General features: G+C 31.5%; 2 protein-coding genes across 2 annotated transcripts in view; one reads left to right on the top strand and one right to left on the bottom strand.

Annotated features, from left to right (window-relative positions):
- The window catches only part of LOC127736871 (zinc finger protein 235-like), a 345,877-nt gene that overhangs the window by 229,261 nt on the left and 94,371 nt on the right, over window positions 1-22,245 (bottom strand). The gene's annotated exons all lie outside the window — the stretch shown is intronic.
- Window positions 1,210-12,841, top strand: LOC127736874 (WAP four-disulfide core domain protein 5-like). The gene is made up of 8 exons (XM_052247450.1): window positions 1,210-1,352; window positions 5,622-5,721; window positions 7,423-7,460; window positions 9,016-9,127; window positions 10,568-10,626; window positions 11,205-11,298; window positions 11,739-11,788; window positions 12,665-12,841. Exons 1-8 carry the CDS (start codon window positions 1,305-1,307, stop codon window positions 12,665-12,667), a joined length of 504 nt encoding a protein of 167 aa, XP_052103410.1. The 5' UTR covers window positions 1,210-1,304; the 3' UTR covers window positions 12,668-12,841.

Genomic DNA, 22,245 nt, shown 5'->3' on the forward strand with positions numbered 1-22,245 from the left:
TGATGTCCTTGTTTACAGTTATCTAAGGAACATGTTCCGTGACAATAACATCATGTATTACGTGTACTGATGTCCTTGTTTACAGTTATCTAAGGAACATGTTCCGTGACAATAGCGTCATGTATTACGTGTACTAATGTCCATAGCACGGTAAGTACACAGCATTACATTACATGTACTAATGTCCATAGCACGGTAAGTACACAGCATTACATTACATGTACTAATGTCCTTGTTTACAGTTACCTAAGGAACATGTTCCGTGACAATAACATCATGTATTACATGTACTAATGTCCTTGTTTACAGTTATCAAAGGAACATGTTCCGTGACAATAACATCATGTATTACATGTACTAATGTCCTTGTTTACAGTTATCTAAGGAACATGTTCCGTGACAATAGCATCATGTATTAAGTGTACTGATGTCCTTGTTTACAGTTATCAAAGGAACATGTTCCGTGACAATAGCATCATGTATTATGTGTACTGATGTCCTTGTTTACAGTTATCAAAGGAACATGTTCCGTGACAATAACATCATGTATTACATGTACTAATGTCCTTGTTTACAGTTATCTAAGGAACATGTTCCGTGACAATAGCATCATGTATTAAGTGTACTGATGTCCTTGTTTACAGTTATCAAAGGAACATGTTCCGTGACAATAGCATCATGTATTATGTGTATTAATGTCCTTGTTTACAGTTATCTAAGGAACATGTTCCGTGACAATAACATGATGTACATAATAGCAACATTTATCAGGTGTATGTTTTTGATAAACAAATGATCGTCTGATCAAACCCCAATGATCACCCTTGTCCGCAATTTTTTTCCTTTAGCTTATATTTTTCGTGGATGCCTGTCTCATTGACGTATATCCCACATCTTCTTTAAACCTACAGTATTAGCTGCTCCATTTGAATTACTTGAAAACATCTTCATGACAAATGATAAATATACTTTGTCTGTTGTCCATGGTTTTGTATGATTTTCTTCTTCTGAATGGTTTTATTGGCCCTCTGGTTTTCTCGTTCGTTACAAAAATCTGTTGTTAATTGTTTTAACATTTAATTACGGAAAGGTTGAGCTGTAAAATATACGGATTGTTTTCTTGTATGTAACATGCTGTAGTAGGTCATTAATCAGGTTAATATGATTTACTACGACATGTAATATGCATTCAAATGTTATGCGCATTATGGAATAATGACAATTTTGTTATATAAACAATTTCACACTTAAAATATTGTTCTTTCTGCTAACTTTAAGTATAAGTCGTAGTTAAATCCGCGACGATGATGTGGTCAGCTGTGATTTTGATACTTTGTGTAATTCATTCACATGTAAGTTATATAAATACTAATAACTGTTTTTAAACGTAATGTTCTTCCTTTTTTTTTTTTACTGCACTGATGGATTTAATTTATCTATTTAGATCATTACTTTGTTATAATATGAAATAAAGTTGGTGTTCATGTACCAACACAGATGTACGTATCAATTCCAAATTGATTCTTTAATCGAAATCTACAAATTAAACATCGTATAAATTTACAATTATATATTGGTGCGTTCTTTTTCAAACTTTCGTTTGTAGCGTATACAGATCATATTTTGTTGTAAAATCCATGTTTTTGCTTAACATTTAACTCTGTATTCCTAAACTAGTCAGCAATACATTTACCCCCCTCCTAAACTAATCAGCAATACATTTACTCCCCATTCTCCTTTACATTGAATACTTGTCATTTTATTAAATAAACCTGTATGTTACTATCGATACAGTTTTCAACAAATTCATCCATCTAAGCAAGCTAGGTTCTTGACATATCTACATTTGTTTTTATTTTGTTGCAATGTACCCTTTGGGATGTTTCTTATGCACTACTCGTTAACATTGTTTTAACCAAGGGCCAACATTGAACCTTTTTTTATAGCTAGCTAAACCTCTAACTTGTATGACAGCCGTATTTGATTTCGTTATATTGACAACATTAAGCAACCCAAACAGACATGCATTTTAATTGGTTAACAAGGCAATAATTGGGATCCATTTACAGAGTTGTTTAAACTTACATCAAAATTAATACAACATTACTAAATCAAAGAATCACGGAAACATATTTCTAAATCTCACAAGGACGCCAAAACAAGAATGTTGTGTAGTTGAGAGTAAATTCAATATAGTACAGTAAAAAGTCATCTTCAGATGAAGAACACATAAACTATAAAAAGAGGGCATACAAAATAAACAAAGCATTTTACCATTTCCATTCGTTCGAAGAGCCCCAATCTGAACTGACGAGCAAGAGGAACGCAATACGTCATAAGTGCTTCAATCCTGTAAGCAAAACGTTAAATTCTATTTTTAATACCACTTTTTTTTAACAGAAGGGCTGTCAATACTATTGCAAAAACAACAAAAATCAAACACCAACTCCTTTATAAATCAATTATAAAATGAAAGACAAACTCATAGTTTCCAACATCGTTAGGTCCCAGGTATATAATTGTCTCATTAACAAACACACTACATATTTTGTCTTATATACAGGCCACCAAAGAACAATACTTGGATATCGTGGCCTGAATTAAAGAAGTAAATGAAAACTGGTGTATTGGACGGAATCCATTAAAATTCTAATACTGTATAATCAGACAATCGTTAGAAATAATCTCTGTTTTATGCATAAGTTAATCTACTTCACGTGTTACTACTGCCGTTAAAATATTTATGATTATTTCCTCTTAAAAATGTATCAATTGAATATTCAAGTTTTATTATTGACAACAACAACAAAAAAGGTACATTTTAGATTTTGATACTGATCCTAACGTATTTTTGTTAAAGGAAGGATTGATTGTATGCTATCTGATATACTTTACTAATGGTAACGATACTTTCTACTATGTTAGGGGGTGACACAATTGTGTATCATTTTGTTTGAAGATAAAACAAAATTATTTTAGCTATGAATAATTGGTACTCCTTAAAATACGGACTAGAAAAAATGTATTTGTATCAAAAGGTCAACATTTTTACATATATCGTCTACGGTTGTTTTATTCTATGTAATAAAGAAATTGAATTACAATTTGGTTTTGGAAGATTTATCTAAGATGTAGGCAATCTTTTAACAGCAGAAATGTTAAAATTGTCTTACTCATGGCTTTAGTTACATCTTATCATGGTAACAATAAAGTTTTGAATGGCCATTTTTTTCATTTACCTTACAAATACATGTTATATTTGGTTTTTTAATGTACATGATACATTTGCCTATAGAATAATGTAAAAATAAAAAAAATATGGTACGATTAGTATGAGACAAATTTCTACGAGCGACCAAATGACATACGAATCAAATGTAACCGTGCGACCTTCAACAATGAGCAGAACCTTTACCGAATAGTCAACTATAAAAGGCTACGAAATGACAAATGTAAAATAATTCAAACGAGAAACTTTTTTGTTGTTGTATACACTAGTGGAAAGTTAGGATCCTTCTCACGATCACTAAATAAACTAATTGACGATATCAGACTTATACATGTGTACGCCCTAATCGACGTGCGATTCATATATACAAAACTTATCATCGACGCACTAATCAACAAAGTTCAAAGGCCAAATAAAGTACCAGTTAAAGAACATTAAGGACCATAAATTCCGAAAGTAGTTGTCAATAAAAGCTATGCTCATCTATTTCTAGGTAGAAACTCCTAAGTTTTCCGAAAAATTCAAAGTTTTGTAAATATTTCAACTAACAAGATGGTAGCCATTGCTCTATTGTTTCAAATGAAGAAAGCAGGATATATTTGCATTTACAATTGTATAATAACTAAGTTTAACAATACGTTGATATTCCTAGAGGCTGATAAAATATAAAATAAAATCGTCTTTTGTTGCATGTCAATATTTCTTTCAACGAGTTATTTTACTTTATTTGCAATGGTGTGTAAGGATCTTTTATATAAATGACAACATAGTGTGATATATATGATAGTGTGTTATTTAAACGTCTGTTCTGTAAGCAGCCGGAAAAAGTTGGAGAAATAAACCCGTTTCAAATTGATGACTCTTAACGTGTCTTGGAGAGTCGTAAAAAGGACAGTGGTGCAAGAAAGTATTATTTCCAAAACTAAACAACACATACACAGTTAGACTATTATATAATTATGATAATGATCGAATATATTTCGTTGAAAATAGAATGGAAAACATTTGCAGTTCATGTAGACTTGTAAAAAAATGGCATCTTGCAAATGAAAATAACACTTTAGAAATTAGGTTTGTCTGAGGTGCCTTGAAATATTGACCGTCACCAGCGATGCACAAGCTAAAAACGGAAATAGTCAAGTATGTATAGACACACAGAAAGATGGCCATAGTGTCTCATTGTGGTCGCCACTTTTGCATTTGTCGGAAAAGTGATTTGTTTTGCTAGAAATATGCTTATTTACGTAAAACAATTATGGTAGAAATATGATGATTCGACGTCGACTATTTTGTCTGGTTTCTCTGAATTTTCCTAGTATACTTAAAAACACATCAAGTGTTCAGATTTCAACAACTTTAGAAATCAATGTTTAATTGATTACACAAAATTAAATTAATTGATAGATATCGACAAAAGATATTTTTCTAATTTAATAAAATGAACATTATGAAATAGAGATATAGGATTATTCGCATGAGTCAACATGCTGCAAATTATAATTGACTAACACATTAAAAGTAGCTGGAACACAAGAATGTGACCATAGTACACGGATGCCTTATTCGCACTATCATTTTCTTTGTTCAGTGGAGCGCGAAAATGGGGTAAAAACTCTAATTTGGCATTAAAATTAAAAAGATCATAGCATAGGAAACATGTGTACTAAATTTCAAATCGATCGTACTTCAACTTCATCAAAACTACCTCGACCAAAAACTTTAACCTGAAGCGGAACAGTCGGACAAAAGAACGGACGAACAAACGGACGCACAGACTAGAAAACATGATGCCCACAAAAGGGGCATAACAATTGGCGATAAAGAAATACAGTTGCAAACATTGATTATTACAAACTTGAACTTTTGAACATCAATTTATATGCATGTACGTCTGAACCAGTGACAACTCTACGACAGATTTTATCAATCAGATCACCAGTGATGGTGATACAAGGCTGAAAACACATTATGTATATATAATTCGTCTAAATAACAGCCGGACAATGCTAGATCCGTAAATCTGCGGAAGTTAATTTTTGTTTTTCCCTTGCCTGGATTCGACGCATGCTACTATTATATAGTGGCACCAAATCGCCTTGCACTATGCCCGGCACGCAATATATATATCTATATATAAACTGCAATTATAGTATTATTTTTACATTAAAAAAAGTTAAACAAACATTCGGATCCCTACCGTTAGTTTATTCTTAAACTGGAAACGAATAAACTGAAGAAATTGTGATGGCACAGAATATAGTGCAGACTTAGATATCATATGATTGATAATTCTTTTACGTACGTTGTTAATACAATAATCTTGTCTTTATTTATACAGTTAGCAACCAATACACCATGTTTTAATACAGTAATCTTGTCTTTTTTTATACAGTCAGCAATCGATCCACCATGTCCAAAGATAAAACAGACAGGAAAATGTCCCGGTTTACCTAAAACGGATAAATGTCAGACAGATAGTGAATGTGGACACGGTAAGATTATTAATACATTTTGAAATCGTTAAGATGTATTTGAATAAAATTAACCGTACAAACAACTCAACCCTACGAGTTGTTATCACCAAGTGTCCCAATATTATAATTTAAGAAAATATATTACATAAAAAAAAACATTCAAGAAGCTTATACAAACGACTGAGAAAAAGGTTTCATTTTATGGTCCTTTTCAAATCATCGGAAACTATCTCGTAGAAGACGGGTATAAAAGACCTGTATAATAAATTGATTTTCCCAATTCAAATAAAGAACACACAATGCTGATTTTAAAGTTTCGTATTTAGTTTTAGTGGTTTGTGTATGGACAGTGATAACACTTAACCAACAAAACGTTTACAAAGCATAAAAAAATGAAATAGATATCTTAAGATGTCGTATGAGTGCCAATGCGACAACTCTTCAGATGTTATTTTTAAGACTTTATTCTATATTCGGTCTTTTTCTCTTTGTGCATAATTCTGACAAATTGTTTGGTAATATATCTATTAGACCTGTAATATGAATTTGTTATCGACATATTCACACAGGTAGGTTTATTTAAATGACCCAGTGAGCCATTGATTATGATATAGATTATGTAGAAGCGATATGATTGCCAATTAAACAAATATATGACAGACCAATAAAACTTTACGCAAATGCCATTTTTCGTGTAGACTTTTTTTCTAACATTGCACCTACTCAGTTATGTGTTAATTGAAAACAGACTTGGATGAGGACGACTGAAACTTTAAGTTATCAGTTCGAATTGTTGACATTCTAATGGCACATACCGTAGGGTGGACTAAGATATCATATAAGTGATAAAGTAGTAGGGGCAATAAGGCCCTTATTTGGCCGAAAAATTACTCCAAATTTAAAATTTATCATATGATTTGCATATTTTGTAAAATTTTGTAAAATTTCGTGATTTTCCTTGTTTTTCATCAAATTTTTAAGTAAATTTTAGATTCAAAAAGTATGTGCACACCCAAGAAACAACTTTATATTTGATGAAATTATGTCAATAGTTTTAATAAAGCGTCTGTTAAATTATTTTGTTGTTTCTTGGCTGCGCACGATGTTTCCGCAACGGAAATAAAGATAGAAAACTGCATAAATTCTGTATTTTTCATCGTTTTTTTTAAACAGTACATATAATGACGTAATTGTGACGTCATCAGATAAAAATCATAATGTTTTTCATTTATATTTCTTGACCCTATGCATTTCTAAACATTATGTGCCAATTTGAAATAGTTATCAAGCATTTTATTTTCTTGGGCCATAACCAGTCTTCAATGCAGTAATCTTATCTTTATTTTACACAGTAAGCAATCAATTCACTGCCGTCATTTTTTGCCATTGACAATGGGAAAATAGCCAATATGAAAATGGGGAAATAGCCAATATAAAAATGGGGAAAAAACTACATGATTAAGTGTGTTTAACCTAGTAATTGACTGTGTAATTTTCACTCATAGTTAACAGCCAAATTAACTTCCATTATTTTTAACATTGCCATATGAAAATAAATTCAATACTTTTTGAAATAAATGTTTTGTTTATCAGCAATTAGCTGCATTAAATTCTAATCAATACGAATAAATACATTCAGTATTTGAACTAGAAATAGATATTCCATTTTCTTCGATTCTGTAATATTCTATTGTTTTCTGTTGGTTTTATATTTTCTAGACTCGATGTGCTGCCCAAGAGAATGTGGAAAAGAATGTGTAAGTAATGTTTGTTAGGGGTAACAAAAAGTAAGAGTTATTGTCTCATTCGTTTTAAATCTTTTCATGACAAACCGAAAATTATTACAATATTTAAATTGAAATCCGAATGTGACTTACAGAATTTGACTTATCGCCAAAATCATACTTACATGAGCAACGATCGTTGTTATATGTGAAGCAGGATATGCATACCCATCCAGAGCAAATGATATCACACTCAAGTTTCAGTAGGTTAAAGTTGATACTTCTTAGTTTTCTGTGTTGTGTTTTGTTTTCAATTGTTTGTCTGTTTGGCGTTTTTATTTTAGCCATTAAGTGACGTGGGGGTCTTTGTAATGTATAAAAACGAAGCCTTTACTTAGGAACCAAATCATTGTTCTTTAAATACAGAAAACACTCGTGAATTCACTAAAAGTTTTGCTGTTCTAGTGATTATTTTCATTGTGTACATCGTGAACAATTGTGGATCTGCTTACCCTTCCGGAGCACCTGAGATCACCCCCAGTTTTTGGTGGGGTTCGTGCTGCTTAGTCTTTAATTTTCTATGTTGTGTCTTCTGTACTATTATTTGTCTTTTTATTTTTAGCCATGGCGTTGTCAGTTTATTTTCAATCTATGAGTTTGACTGTCCCTCTGGTATCTTTCGTCCCTTTTTAAAATGTATCATATATTTGTTACATATTTGTTTGTTTTTATAGTGATTAAGATTATAACACAATATTGACTGCTGTACCCATATTTTTGACATGTTTACCTATTATGTCTGTTTGTTTTGTTCGCACATCGTTGTCAATATGCTGGATTTGATGCGACTGTCATACAAGTGAGAGGTTTAGCTAGTTTTAAAACCAGGTTTAGTCCACAATTTTCTGCATACAAAAATGCCTGTACCAAGTCAGGAATATGACAGTTGTTATCCATTCGTTTGATGTGTTTCAGCTTTCATTTTGCCATTTGATTAGATACTTTCCTTTTTGAATTTTCCTCAGAGTTGATTATTTCTTTTATTTTACTTTTTTCATATATATTTACTATAGATCCCTTTCCGTCATTTTTCACAACAAAATTTCTAGGTGCATGTTGATTTGTATATTTTGTAAGAAATATTTGTGATGTATCTCATGTTTCTCACTTATTATAAAAAATATAATTTCAAACATAGAAGGTAATTGTTTCTTTAACTGTCTAAGAAACGTGAACATGTCAATTAATATTGAGGAACACCGATTGTTTTCTTTTTTCCTCCCATAATTGACAACCAACTTGAAACATGTTTATCATATAATTAAGAACCCTTCTTATCAAATCGGGATATATGTGGGTTTTTTATTTATAGATTGTAATAATTTTAAGAAAACCATATTAGCGTAAACAAATGTTGATCGATAAACAATTCTACAAAACAAAAGAGATAAAGCATAGAGTAGAAAAAATGCAAAACAAAGACGAGTTGACAAAGCGTGACAAAGTGCGACTTAAGTCCAACTGATACGAACTGTTCAAAGTAATATACATATGTATAGAGATATCCCTTTTTCAATCATAATTTCAGACAGTGAAGCGTAAATATGGACTATGTCCCACTTTTACCGAAAAACCAGTGAGTTTTTGTATGGTAGCATTCGTTATTTCTAATTGTGGAGGTAATGATGCAGACTGCTCAGGTATGTACTTTGTTTTTATAGTGTTTACAAAACAGAAATAAAAATGCAAAAAAAAAACGAAAACAACAAATTTGGAGATAACTGTATTGTATTTTAAGCTCCGAAGACATCAATTGGTGATTTGATGGTCGCAAGTTAAGTTTACTGGCGATACGTTAGCAGAGACAGTAAACGGGTATTTGCGACCATCAAATCATCAATTGATGCCGTCGAAGATTAGAATACAATATTGTTATCATCATTCTAATGAAACTGACAGAAAACAACGTCAAATGATACATTAAAAATCTGCCATACGTCGTCTGCGCTTGGCCGAAAGTTTTCATAGCATCAATTATGAATTGATGCAATGAAAATTTGTGACGTTATCCAATCAAATTGAACGTAACAAACAATGTTGCATTAGAATGATGTATAATGAAGAAATGAAGAAGGTAAACAGCGTGTTTACAATTTGTGAAATAATAAAAGTAATTCAAATTTTAAATACAATAACAAATCTAGTGTTATTGCTAACATGATAACCGTAAGTGTAAACTATGATCAGATAAGCTTTAGTTTAACTTATTACCTACAACCGACTGCGACTTTTTAACGAGGACCATTGACAAGAAATTGCCAAGAAAATAAACCTTAAGCTGAATCTTGCTAATTCTTCACTTTACTGAAAAAAGATGTAATAAACACTGCTTTAGTTTTTACAGTCATTTTTTTTTTCAAATAAAAATAAAGAAATTAGCCAGAAAAACAACCATTACGATATATACCTCGATTTCTCACTTTAAAAAAAGTTATGAAATGAACACTGCATAATTTTCACAGTTACCTTTACAAATGTGTTACCAACCGCGCGAGGACTGTATAGCTAGTTAAGGTCGTTTCAAACTCCCATCAGGAAGTATTTGTATGGCGGGGGGGATTTTTGCATAGCAGTATCGTATTTTTTAAAATTTGTAAATTGTTTAAATTCTGTTGTCTGAATAGGTGTATATGCAGAATAAGTCATCATTACATTTTTTGAACTACATATAAAAATTGAAATGTGTATTATGTATGTTTTTTTCCCTTGAATTGTGTACATGTTGCAAAGGGCAAAGGGCAAAGGTAAAAGGACTTATGAGTAACCACAGATCTAAACAAAACTAATTTTGGATATGGTAGACAATCCAAAACGGTGATGCCTTTTAAACCGTACCTTACTATAGAAATAGATGTATCCCCCTGTACCTCCAATAATAATAGAATTTTTGAAAATCTTTAAATGTTCAATACAATTTGCCGTTCAGTTTAAACACGATTGACGAAGGTTGGTGGTTTTTACCGGCAACTCCAGCTTCTTCCAACAATAAAAAAAATAGCCTCCACGTAATAGCCTAAAAAGTGGCGTTGAAACACCAACAATCAATTAATTTAATACAATTGTAATTCCGTTCTATTTAGGTACTAAGAAATGCTGTCCAAATATATGCGGATCTCGAAAGTGTAAAGAACCCGCAACAGCAAGTAGCTTAAAATAAATTATATTTCACAAGTTTGTGTTTTGATATTCAGGTTATAATTTCCAAATAGCTGTTACAGAAGTTAAGAGTTATGGGTAAAAAGGGCAAAATAAAGAGCAAAAAAAGAATAGAGAAACAAAAATGTTTAATTTAATATTAGTCCATCTGCAACACAAAGCATTGTACATTATGTACATGGTCTCAGAAAGCTTTGGTGTAAACAAGTTTTGAATATATTGGTTCTTAAAATGAAAGGAGAACGACTGGTAAGTAAAGTAGACTTTCTCATATTCTGAGTATTATAGAACTTAAAACACCATACTGTAAATTCATTATTATTCGTCGGATACTTATTGGTGTGCATTTTGTCGATACAGATGAACCATACATTGAAATAATCAACAGTTTACAAATTGTCTCATTGCTAGTATGCACCCTTTGTCGATACCAAAAAAAAAAAAAAAAATATACATTGTATCTACGAAATTAATCAATCAACAACAATATAAATAATCTAAATCAACCAATAGACATTTTTCTTTTTGATTTTTCTAATATTTAAAAAAAAAATATTGTAGAAGCCCCGACCAGAGTGTCTTTCTAGATCTTCTCAAAACAAGGTAGCCGCCTGTCACCTGCACCAATGTAGTCACGATAAGGAATGTGCCCAAGGTTAGTACATTCAGCTATTAAATACAACTTAGCTATTGAGACATAAATTCAAAACAACGAACATTCGAGGATTATTTATTTGATTGAAAATCTGATTGAAACCGTCCCTATCAGGACATTTGAACCGATTCCAATGTGGTTTTAAGGTAATCCTTTGTGAATTAATTCTTGCTGTGGATTTCACTCAATCATTATGTGTCACGAGATTGGGGAAACAGAAAAGCATGTTTGGTATCAGTGCTAAGAAAACAAGAATAAATAGTACATCTCATATCATGTAATAATTCATCTTTATATCTGGCATCATTACTTTTTTTACGTTGCCAATGACGATATCTGTTTTATCATGCTTAGTTTTGGCGTCTCCTTTTTAAGTTGTGATGAAGAATTCCATCGCTTCAATCGTCTTTGAATCAAATGTATTAATTATATTGTTTCAGGTAAAATATGTTGTGATGTTACTTGTGGAATAGGATGTACAGAACCAAATGTGAGTAAACATAATCTAACGAATTCGTCCAATTTATCACCGGTGGCCAAGTGGTCTAAGTAGTTACTACTGTAATCACTAGCCAGTCGACACTGAGGTTGTGAGTTCGAACCCCGCTCGTACGGGTGCACTCGATTACAATCTTAATTGACAAGGATTTTCTGTTTACCTATCGAAGGTCGATGGTTTTCTCCGGGCACTCCGGCTTCCTCCACCAATAAAAACTGGCCGCCACGAAATAGCCTAAATGCGGTGCTTAAAAGTGGCGTTACAACACCAAAAATATAAAAAAAATCAAACCAAATTATCATCAATCTCATTTAAAACCCTATAAATTGTTTTGCTGAAAGTTATTAATTGTACTATCAAATGATTGTTTAATTCATGGTAGCGAATAAGATTGCTCTACCAATAAGACAGTGGTGGCTTACTAAAATTATTAAATGAAGGGGAATAAGATAAAACCATAAATTAACCCTATTTTCACATTTGAAATAAATGATTTGTAAATTTCAAATCTGATATTTACATTACTTTTGAATTGTGTAATCATAGTAAATGCATTGACGGTACAGATTAATTTATATCCAATGCAAAATATCAATTGAAATCGGGTAGGCAACACTCAACAAGAAGGGATGTGTTGTCAGATTATGTATTTGATATTTGATTCACATAAATACATGTTTTGTTTGTGATGACGTATCTATGCGATGTAATTGTTGTTTCAACTTATTCCAATGTAGAAGGCCATAATGGCCGAAACGTGAGTAAATTTGTTATTGTTTTTATTAGACAACCAATCAGAAACTATGTATATATATAAACTTTTTTGCATATTTGTGTTTTAAATGACCTTTTGTATTCCTTTTGCAGTGAGTGCAACAGAATGATAAGATACATTTTGAAGAAGCTGAAACTAACAGGCTGTTAATAAAATTTTTGCAGTTAATTGCTTGTTTTGCACATATTATAGATATTTTTTAAAAATTCAATGAATTTAAACTTGTATTATTCTTTAGAACAATTTATCAGGAAAACATAAGAATAAATGTAAATTGAAACAAAATAACGTTCTGTTTTCTGTATCCTGTATGCCTCGAATCTGGGGTACTACATTGCGTTTCCTTATTCATTCTTTCGATGTACCATCGGTTACATACAAGAGAGTGTTTGTAGATATGTATGAGAGTGACAAACCTTTTTAAATTTAAATAAATTACTCAATTTTATATTTTGCAACCACCCATTCATATCGTGTTGCTCAGTCATTTGGGTTTCTATGTTGTAGTTTTTTAACTATTGGTTGTATGTTGGTTTTTTCATTTTTTAGCAATGGCGTTGTAAATAGATATAAGAAAATGTGATATGAGTGCCAATGAGACAACTCTCCATCCAAGTCACAATTTGTGTTTTTTTTTTCTTATGAGTTTTAATGTCCCTTTGGTAGTTTTCGCCACACTTTATCAATGTCCAAAAATTTCTGAAACAAGACAGACGCATAATTTGATAGGCTTTAATATTTAGTTTAGGAATTATTAACACTTCGTCTGGCATCTTATATAAGTTAACCATATGAACGGATAATTATAATAATGCCTTTTGGCGGCAACAATCCCAATAATTGAAAGAGTACACGTTATCGTACCTTGTACTCTCAAAGTTGAAATAAAAACATTCAGACAACCTTGTTATCATAAGATTTGATCGACACGAGCTTTGTATTTTTTTTTATAGCGAAACAGCTTTTCAATTTACATTTTAAGAGTAATCATATATGCAACGAGCAGCGTAGTAACCATGTTTAATATTTACAGTGTTTTATGCAGTAGTATGCATATTTTTCTTATACACCCTTATGCTAGAAGAACAAACAAAAGAGATCGTAGCAAAATAATTCTAGCTATAATTGGAAGCATGACAGGGTTGCTTAAACAAAAATTTAAAAAAATATTGTTGATATATAGTTTCATTTGTAGAAATACTGCAATTTAAAATATCATACATGGTCGTTATGGTAAATCTATGTCACATATTATAATGCTGTGTTGAAACTACAATCTTGTCCTCTTATTTTAGAATATTATTTCTCATAATTCGATTATAAAAACAAAACAATACCATTTTTACTGCACGAGATACGAATTTAGACAATCAATGTCTTTTATGCATGTTCAGTGATGCTCGAGGGCCAAAATAATTGAAAAGTTTATCAGAAAAAAAAATGTGGTATGATTGCCAATGAGACTATTATCCACAAGAGACCAAATGACACAGAATTTAACAGCTATATGTCACCATACGGTTTTCAACAAAAGGCAAAGCCCAAACCGCATAGTCAGCTATAAAAGGCTCCGGATGTAATTGCGAAATAGAGGATTCTGCACATTCAAACAAACGACAAACATAATCGGTTTCTATGTAGAACAATGAATGACAATATACCAACATGTGGGTTGGTAATCTAGTGGTTAAGACAGATGGATACATTGGTGAAGTTCTGGGTTTCATCTTAACTCTAGACGCTGGAAAATTAAGAACATTAGAAGGATAATTTTCATCATCCCACACATATATCTGGTATCAAAAATAGGTACTTAGGGGGTCTCGATTTGCCAAAATGGCTCCGACTTTGACTATGAAATCATTCCTAAGATAACTCCTCGCTTTGTGTTTTCCCACCGATTTGCCAGGTAGTTCTCTCCAAAAACTTCGGCTTCCTCCACAATAACAACAGACCTTCCAGTTTCATAGCACTCATGTGGTGTTAGGATGGAGATTTGTCCTTGATGAAGGGTTGTACATATGTTTGAGATACCTATCAATTAATCCTATTAGGGAATGTTCATGGCTACTAGTGTACCCTCCCAACAACAAAGGTATCAACCCGAAATAACGTATAACCCATTCATTCCTAGAGTTCGTACGATTTCACATGGAACACGCGACGATTAAAATTTGTTTACCTCAAAAATTGGTAATTTCAAATGCATCAAATATGTGTAATTTGTCTTTTCTAGAAAAACGTTGAGAATCCTGCATGGAACTGCTTGTTCGCAAGGGTTCCAACATTGATTTAAAGCATATCATCTTTGAGTGCTCCATTGTGTTCCCGGGTTCTCAATTGCGTATAATTTGCTTGTAAAGTTTTTGGATTAAAACATTTGACGTACGAAAATGTATTACTAGTGTTCATATATGTGGTAACTTGAACCCAACCTAAGTGTGGTATTCAATATGTGGGACAGACGGGACGACAGTATGACAAAAGAAATCAAGAACACCTTTACCGCTTTCGTAGACCCAAAAAATTCTAAATTTTGGTATATCAACATTTAGATAAGCATAATCACAATCTTAAATTTATAAAATTCCAACCCCTCGAAACCGTTCAGAAACAACCAGGAGAATCACACAAGCAATTTGAAAAATCACGCGAAGTTAATAATGTAGTGGTGGTATGACGCATATACTACACGGAAGTTCTTCAAAGCGAAATTATCAATTCCTGTACATTCAGGTCCACACGCACCACTGAGAGTCAAATCGTTAACAAGCATATCACTGCCACTACCCAGCTTAAAGCCTCTTCCGAACATTTGAAAGTCCCTACCATGGACTGGTTACCGAAATTACACAAAAAACAATTTAAAATCCGTTTCATCTCCGCATCTAGTAAGTGTTCTACTACTAATATATCAGTGCTTCTTACTACCTCCCTTACTACTATCAAAGAACTGGTTATTAACTTTTGTAATAAAGCTTATGAAAAGAATTAATTGTTAAAAATTCTTTAGAAATTTTAGAAAAAATACATGCTTTTGATTGTCCTTTTGGTTCTGTTGACAGTTATGATTTTTCTACTCTCTACACTACTTTTCATATTTAATAAAATGGTCTTTCGAAAAATCTCATTGTAAATTTATTTGCTGTAACTCGTTTAAAGCCTTTTTCTGTGACGAAAAAGGAAAGTATGCTAGATACACTTACTGGAAATGTGAGGATATGATTGAAGCTTTAAATTTTCTCCTAGATAACATATATGTACGTTTCGGCGATAAAGTGTATCGTCAGGTAGTAGGTATTCCTATGGGAATTAACTGTGCCCCTTTAATAGCAGATTTATTCCTGTATTGCTATGAATCTCAGTTTATGACCAAACTCAGTAGAGACACATCATTGTTACATTTCGTTGATACATTCAACAATACCTACCGTTATCTGGGTGATATTTTTTCGTTAAATAATCCAAAGTTCTCTAAATATACTACCGAAATTTACCCAAAAGAACTTACTTTAACTAAATCTAACATAAACAGCAGCATTTGTCCCTTTCTAGATTTAGACATTTCAATTTCGAAGGGAAACTCCATACTAAAATTTACGACAAAAGAGACGATTTTTCATTCCCTATAGTTAATTTTCCTTTTTTAGACGGCGATGTGCCTTTGGCTCCATCATACGGTGTTTATTTATCCCAACTCGTTCTGTATGCCCGTGTGTGTAGTGATGTCATAGATTTTAACGAACGTAATCAATGCATCACTGGTAAATTATCAAGTCAGAGAATTCGTTACCATAAATTACTTAAAACTTTTACTAAATTCTTTCATAGATTCAAAGATTTGATTAGTAAATTTGGCTGTACCTGTAGAAAACTGATTAAAAATGGTATTTCACATCCTAAATTTTATGGTAATATTGTACTTAAAGCGCGGAAATCATTATGTGATCGGTGTAAACTCATCGAACCTTTAAACAAACTTATTAGTAAGGGTTATCGTACCAATGTTGTAATTAGATCTCTGAATATAGTTTACATTGGCACAAATATCGATTTTGTCATTAGCAAATTAAAACATAACTAAATTTGTATTTTCTTTTCAAACGGGATGTATAGAGACACGCACACGTTCATTTTTGTCTATAAAGAAGTCACCCCTAACTATCCTACTACCTGTCGATACATTTATTTTTAGCATTGCACAAGTCATGTCTTCTTTGACTGTTCATGACGTTAAAATACTAAATCCCTGGGATGTATTTTAGTTGCTTTTAGTCTCTGGTGCATGATTTTTTATTATTTATTGTTTTGGCTGTTAACTAGCTGTCAGTAACTGCGACTACTCTCAAATCGTACTTTCATTTTAATTTGACATGTTGATACTATTTGTAATGTTTTTTTGTTATTTAATGTTAACATGGATCTTGTCTATATACCAGCTTTAATTATTTGGTATTACTACAAATTCTCACTTCTTCGTACTATGAACATCACAATTATTTCATTTTTCCTTAGATGCTGTTCTTGGACCTGTACAGGAAGTTTTATCTAGCATTAATTGTATAGTTTTATTGTTGATATTCACCCCATATGTACCAAGTGTTAGATAAGTTTTATTGATATTAAAGAAATTTCTTGGTATTCCTAAACGAAAGATTTAATACACACAGAAGAAGAAGTATACTTTTCATTTACCTGTGTATAATATGACGCAGGTTTCTTCAAAAGTGATGATTTTCTTAAAATTGTTTGACATTTCACAGTGATATCATACTTTAACTTTGTTTAAACCTGTTTATTTACTTTTGACTTTAATTATTTATCCCTTTTAATTTTTTATTAACTGTGGATTTGCATTCAGGTGTCACAGGTCAAATTCATTCATTCGTTCATTGTGTGTTAATTTACGATTTTTGATTGAGTTAAGCCTTCCAATTGATATTTTATAGTGTGTTTTTCTATGTTGTGATCTTATACTAATGTTTCAGAAAAGGGAGAAGGTTTGGTACCATTAAAACGTTTAATCAACAATAAAACTATAAATCTGGTGCTCGATAAAACTTCGTGATTTTCATGTATAGGTACCGGAACAGTATAAAAGGAGAAAGGAAATAATGTTGATGTTCAAAGTATGAAGAAATGAAAATTTATAGTTATTCCATACGATCAAAGCTGGTATATAGACCAGATACATGTTAACAATAAATAACAAAAAAACATTACAAATAGTATCAACGGGAAAAATTAACAAGAAAGTACGATTTGAGAGTACTCGCAGTTACTGACAGCTAGTTAAAAGCCAAAACAATTAATAATAATAAAATCATGCATCTGAGAATAACATCAACTAAAACACATCCCAGGGATTTAGTATTTTAACGTCATGGACAGTCAAAGAAGACATGACTTGTGCAATGCCAAAAATAAATGTATCGACAGGCAGTAGGATAGTTAGGAGTTTACCTCTTTATAGACAAAAATTAACATGTGTGTGTCTTTATACATCCCGTTTGAAAAGAATACAAATTTAGTTATGTTTTAATTTGCTATTGACAAAATCGATATTAGTGCCAATGCAAAATATATTCAAAGATCTAATTACAACATTAGTAAGATAACCTTTACTAATAAGTTTGTTTAAAGGTTCGAGGAGTTTACACGGATCACATAGTGATTTCCGCGCTTTTAGTACCATATTACCGTACAATTTTGGATGTGAAATACCGTTTTTAATAAGTTTTCTACAGGTACAGCCACATTTTCTTATCAAATCTTTGTATCTATGAAAGAATTTAGTAAAAGCTTTAAGTAATTTATGGTAACGAAATCCCTGACTTAATAATTTACCAGTGATGCATTGATTACGTTCGTTAAAATCTATGACAACACTACACACAAGGGCATAACGAACGAGTTGGGATATATAAACACCGTGTTAATGACCCAAAGGTACATCGACGGCTATAAAAGGAAAATTAACAATAGGGAATGAAAAATCGTATCTTTTGTCGTAAATTTTGGTATGGAGTTTCCCTTCGAAATTGAAATGTCTAAAGTCTAGAAAAGGACAACTACTGCTGTTGATGTTAGAATTAGTTAAAGTGTTCTTTTGGGCAAATTTCGGTAGAATATTTAGAGAACTCTGGATTATTTAACGAAAAAACATTATCCAGATAACGGTAGGTATTGTTGAATGTATCAACCAAATGTAAAAATGACGTGGCTTTACTGAGTTTGGTCATAAACTGAGATTTATATCGATACAGGAATAAATCTGCTATTAAAGGGGTGCAATTAGTGCCCATAGGAATACCTACTACTTGTCGATACACTTTATCGCCGAAACGTACATATATGTTGTCTAGGAGAAATTTTAGAGCTTCAATCATATATTAACATTTCCAGTAAGTGTATCTAGCATACTTTCCTTTTTCGTTACAGAAAAAGGCTTTAAACGAGTTACAGCAAATAAATTTACAATGAGATTTTTCAAAAAACCATTTTATTAAATATGAAAACTTTTTCTTGATTAGATTGTGTGGAAATGTAATGTAGAGGGAAGAAAAGTCATAACTGTCAACAGAATTAAAAGGACCATCAAAAGCATGTTTTTTTTATCTAAAACCTCTAAAGAATTTCTGACACTCCAAAAGTAATTAATACCATTATTGTCATAAGCTTTATTACAAAAGTTAATAACAAGTTCTTTGATAGTAGTAAGGGAGGTAGTTAGAAGCACTGATATATAAGTAGTAGAACACTTACTAGATGCGGTGATGAAACGGAATTTAAATGTATTTGTGTAATTTCGGTAACCAATACATAGTAGGGAATTTCAAATGTTCTGAAGAGGCTTTAAACTGGGTAGTTGCAGTGATATGCTTGTTAACAATTTGACTCTCTGTGGTGCGTACGGACCTGAATGTAGAAAAATTGATAATTTCGTTTTGGAGAACTTTCGTGAAGTATATGCGTCACACCATTACTACATTATTGGCTGCCGGTACAAACACAAACCGCTTTGCGAGTACTTGGAGTTTATTTTTAATTCTGAAAATGGGAATATCATGGACCCTATTATTAATTTCAGAATTGTTTTCAAAATGAGATATACGAATATTAACAGTATTCATAATTTTATTCAAATAACTGTCTAGAGATTCTTTATCAGATTTTTCACGTTTACACCAATTTTTACAGTAGGCAAACAGAGTGTCTTTAATGATCTGACGACAAAGTTTCTTATCTATTATAGATGGAGGACGATATTTCGGTCCTTTCTTAAGAAAATGTTAACCTCACGGTCATCAAACGAATGGATAGCAACTGTCATATTTCTGACAATTTATAGGCAATTGCTTATGTACATGATGTTTAAAATTTAGGATTAAATCTTGTTTTATAGCCAACAAAAATAACTTTGTTTTATAGCTAACTAAATAACTTTGTTTTAAATCCAGCTAAATAACTTTGTTTGATAACTAGCTAAATAACTTTGTTTTAAATCTAGCTAAATAACTTTGTTTTATAGCTAGCTTAATAACCTTGTGTTATAGCTATCTAAACCTCTTACTTACGGTTTGACTGTAAAAAAAACTAAGTCAGTCTACCGATAAATTTAAAAAAAGAAAACATATCTTATATACATCAGAAACAATCTCTTAATTATGAAAAAAGATACACAAATCGGAACAACTTTGGTGGATAGTTGTCTCATTTGTATTCATACCATATCTCTTTATATACATATTAGTATCATACAATAAAATGTATGTAATTGTTAAGCGTAAAAAGATAAGGTTTTATTTTCATAAAAATACCCCTAAAAAAATGACAAAATAGTATTGTCTTCTGAGTAATGATCATAAAAAAATTGTGTCCTACTTACGTAAAATTCAATGAAGGTTTCACATCGTTATTGATGACTGAACAACACTTTAACTGTATCTTAGTGATAATTATAAAATAAACGAAGTCCAATAACATGAATAAAGTAAATACGGAAAAAAAATTAGAAATTTTTAACATTTTACTCTGTATATTCTCCTGGTCAATAACAAGCTTCTGTCCAAATTTCATAGAATGATATTAAGATTTGACAAAATTACTGATGTCTAAAAAACTTTTCGAAACAAGGAACCTAAATGTTGACGACACAGCCGAAGACGAAATCTGTGATCATTGTCACGTTTTGGTGACAAGAATATTACAGGATTGAGGAAAAAAGCTTACACGTAATATTTCACAAAAAAATGGATGATCAAAAAAATAATAAAGAAAGGCATTAACAAAAATATGTTAAAATAGTTAACTGTTGTCTTGAAAACTCTAAAAATGTGCAAATTGTTTTAATAAGTACATTAATCTCATACATATCATCTGTCCAAGTAAAACTAAATAGCTAGAAATATAAACAACTGCATGTCTCGAGAACAGATTGTCTTTATTTATTTTATTTGACCAACACAATCTATCCTCGTTGTTTTCCGATCTAATGCCACTTGAATTAAGTATTTTCGTATCTTGTTTAATTTCTATCTGGTCTTTCGTTGACAATGTGCATGACACCGTGCGTACACAGATACAATTATGTTTACCTATGTACTTGTTTACAATTATCGTCGGTACATGAACCCCATTGTCTCCTGTTATCAATAGTAAACATATGTGTACATGTTGCGGTAATATTTTGCCTGCAGGTAGTTTTTCATGGATTGTTGTCGGATTAACTACATCCCTCGTCTTCTTTATTCATTCAGCTTTAGCACCTGTGCATGTACTTCAAAACTTTTGCATGACAAATAATGACTTAATTGTTTATTTAAAAAACGATACATTGCTGTCTTTTCTTTTAAAAGGAAATTTGGATGATGATTACATGAGCAGATCAATGTTTGACAAAATTTATGTTACAAATTAAATTGAAAAAAATGACACAATTTTTTAGAACAAACATAGGGGTCCGCGATATATTTGTTTTATCAATGTTTAGTGAGGCATTTGTCCAACATTCAAAATGTGTTTTTTTTTTCTTAAATAAATCAATTTTAATATTTGGTTCGACAATATGCCTTACGCTTAGAACATGTGCAAGTTCAAATGGTTAATTTATTTTATAATGTCTATAGGTAGGAACAAATATTGTTTGTCATACGTTACACGATGGGTATAACATGTGAAGCAGGAACTCGTGATCCTTTTATCGATTCTTGAGTTTACTGTTCGTTTTATTTCAATGGAATCTTATGAGGGTTTTCTGTAAAATGTGTATGTACTGCTCTCTGTATTTTTGTTTTTTGTCTGATCAATTAAATATTTTGTTTTGTCTTTTGTCTGATTTTCTGATTGTCCTCGCCTGATTTGTATTGACCCCCAATGTTTTTCTTTCCCTTTTCAAAAATCTATTTGTAATCGTTTCAAACTATAATACGAAAATGTTTATCGCGATAATGCGTATATTTTTCTCCAAGCAACATTCTGTAAGAAAGTCATTTATTCGAATAATATGTTTTACTAAGATATGTAATACGCATTTTCATGTTGTGCACAATATGGTACATCAACATAAGATGACGGATTGTGTTATGTAAATAATTTCACAATTGAAAGGTTTTCATGTAAGCTAGTTATAAATATAAGAAGTTTTTTAAATATCATCCATTTACTTGAAACA

Source organism: Mytilus californianus, unplaced genomic scaffold (genome assembly GCF_021869535.1).
Source record: "Mytilus californianus isolate M0D057914Y unplaced genomic scaffold, xbMytCali1.0.p SCAF_39, whole genome shotgun sequence".
Taxonomy (NCBI): domain Eukaryota; kingdom Metazoa; phylum Mollusca; class Bivalvia; order Mytilida; family Mytilidae; genus Mytilus; species Mytilus californianus.

What these genes read in the sequence shown, in the direction of transcription:
- LOC127736874 (XM_052247450.1), top strand. Translation starts at nt 1,305, where the DNA reads ATGATGTGGTCAGCTGTGATTTTGATACTTTGTGTAATTCATTCACAT. An exon ending in TTTGTGTAATTCATTCACAT is followed by an intron (nt 1,353 to 5,621) that starts GTAAGTTATATA and finishes TTTTTTATACAG; the next exon opens with TCAGCAATCGATCCACCATG. An exon ending in TAATGATGCAGACTGCTCAG is followed by an intron (nt 9,128 to 10,567) that starts GTATGTACTTTG and finishes CGTTCTATTTAG; the next exon opens with GTACTAAGAAATGCTGTCCA.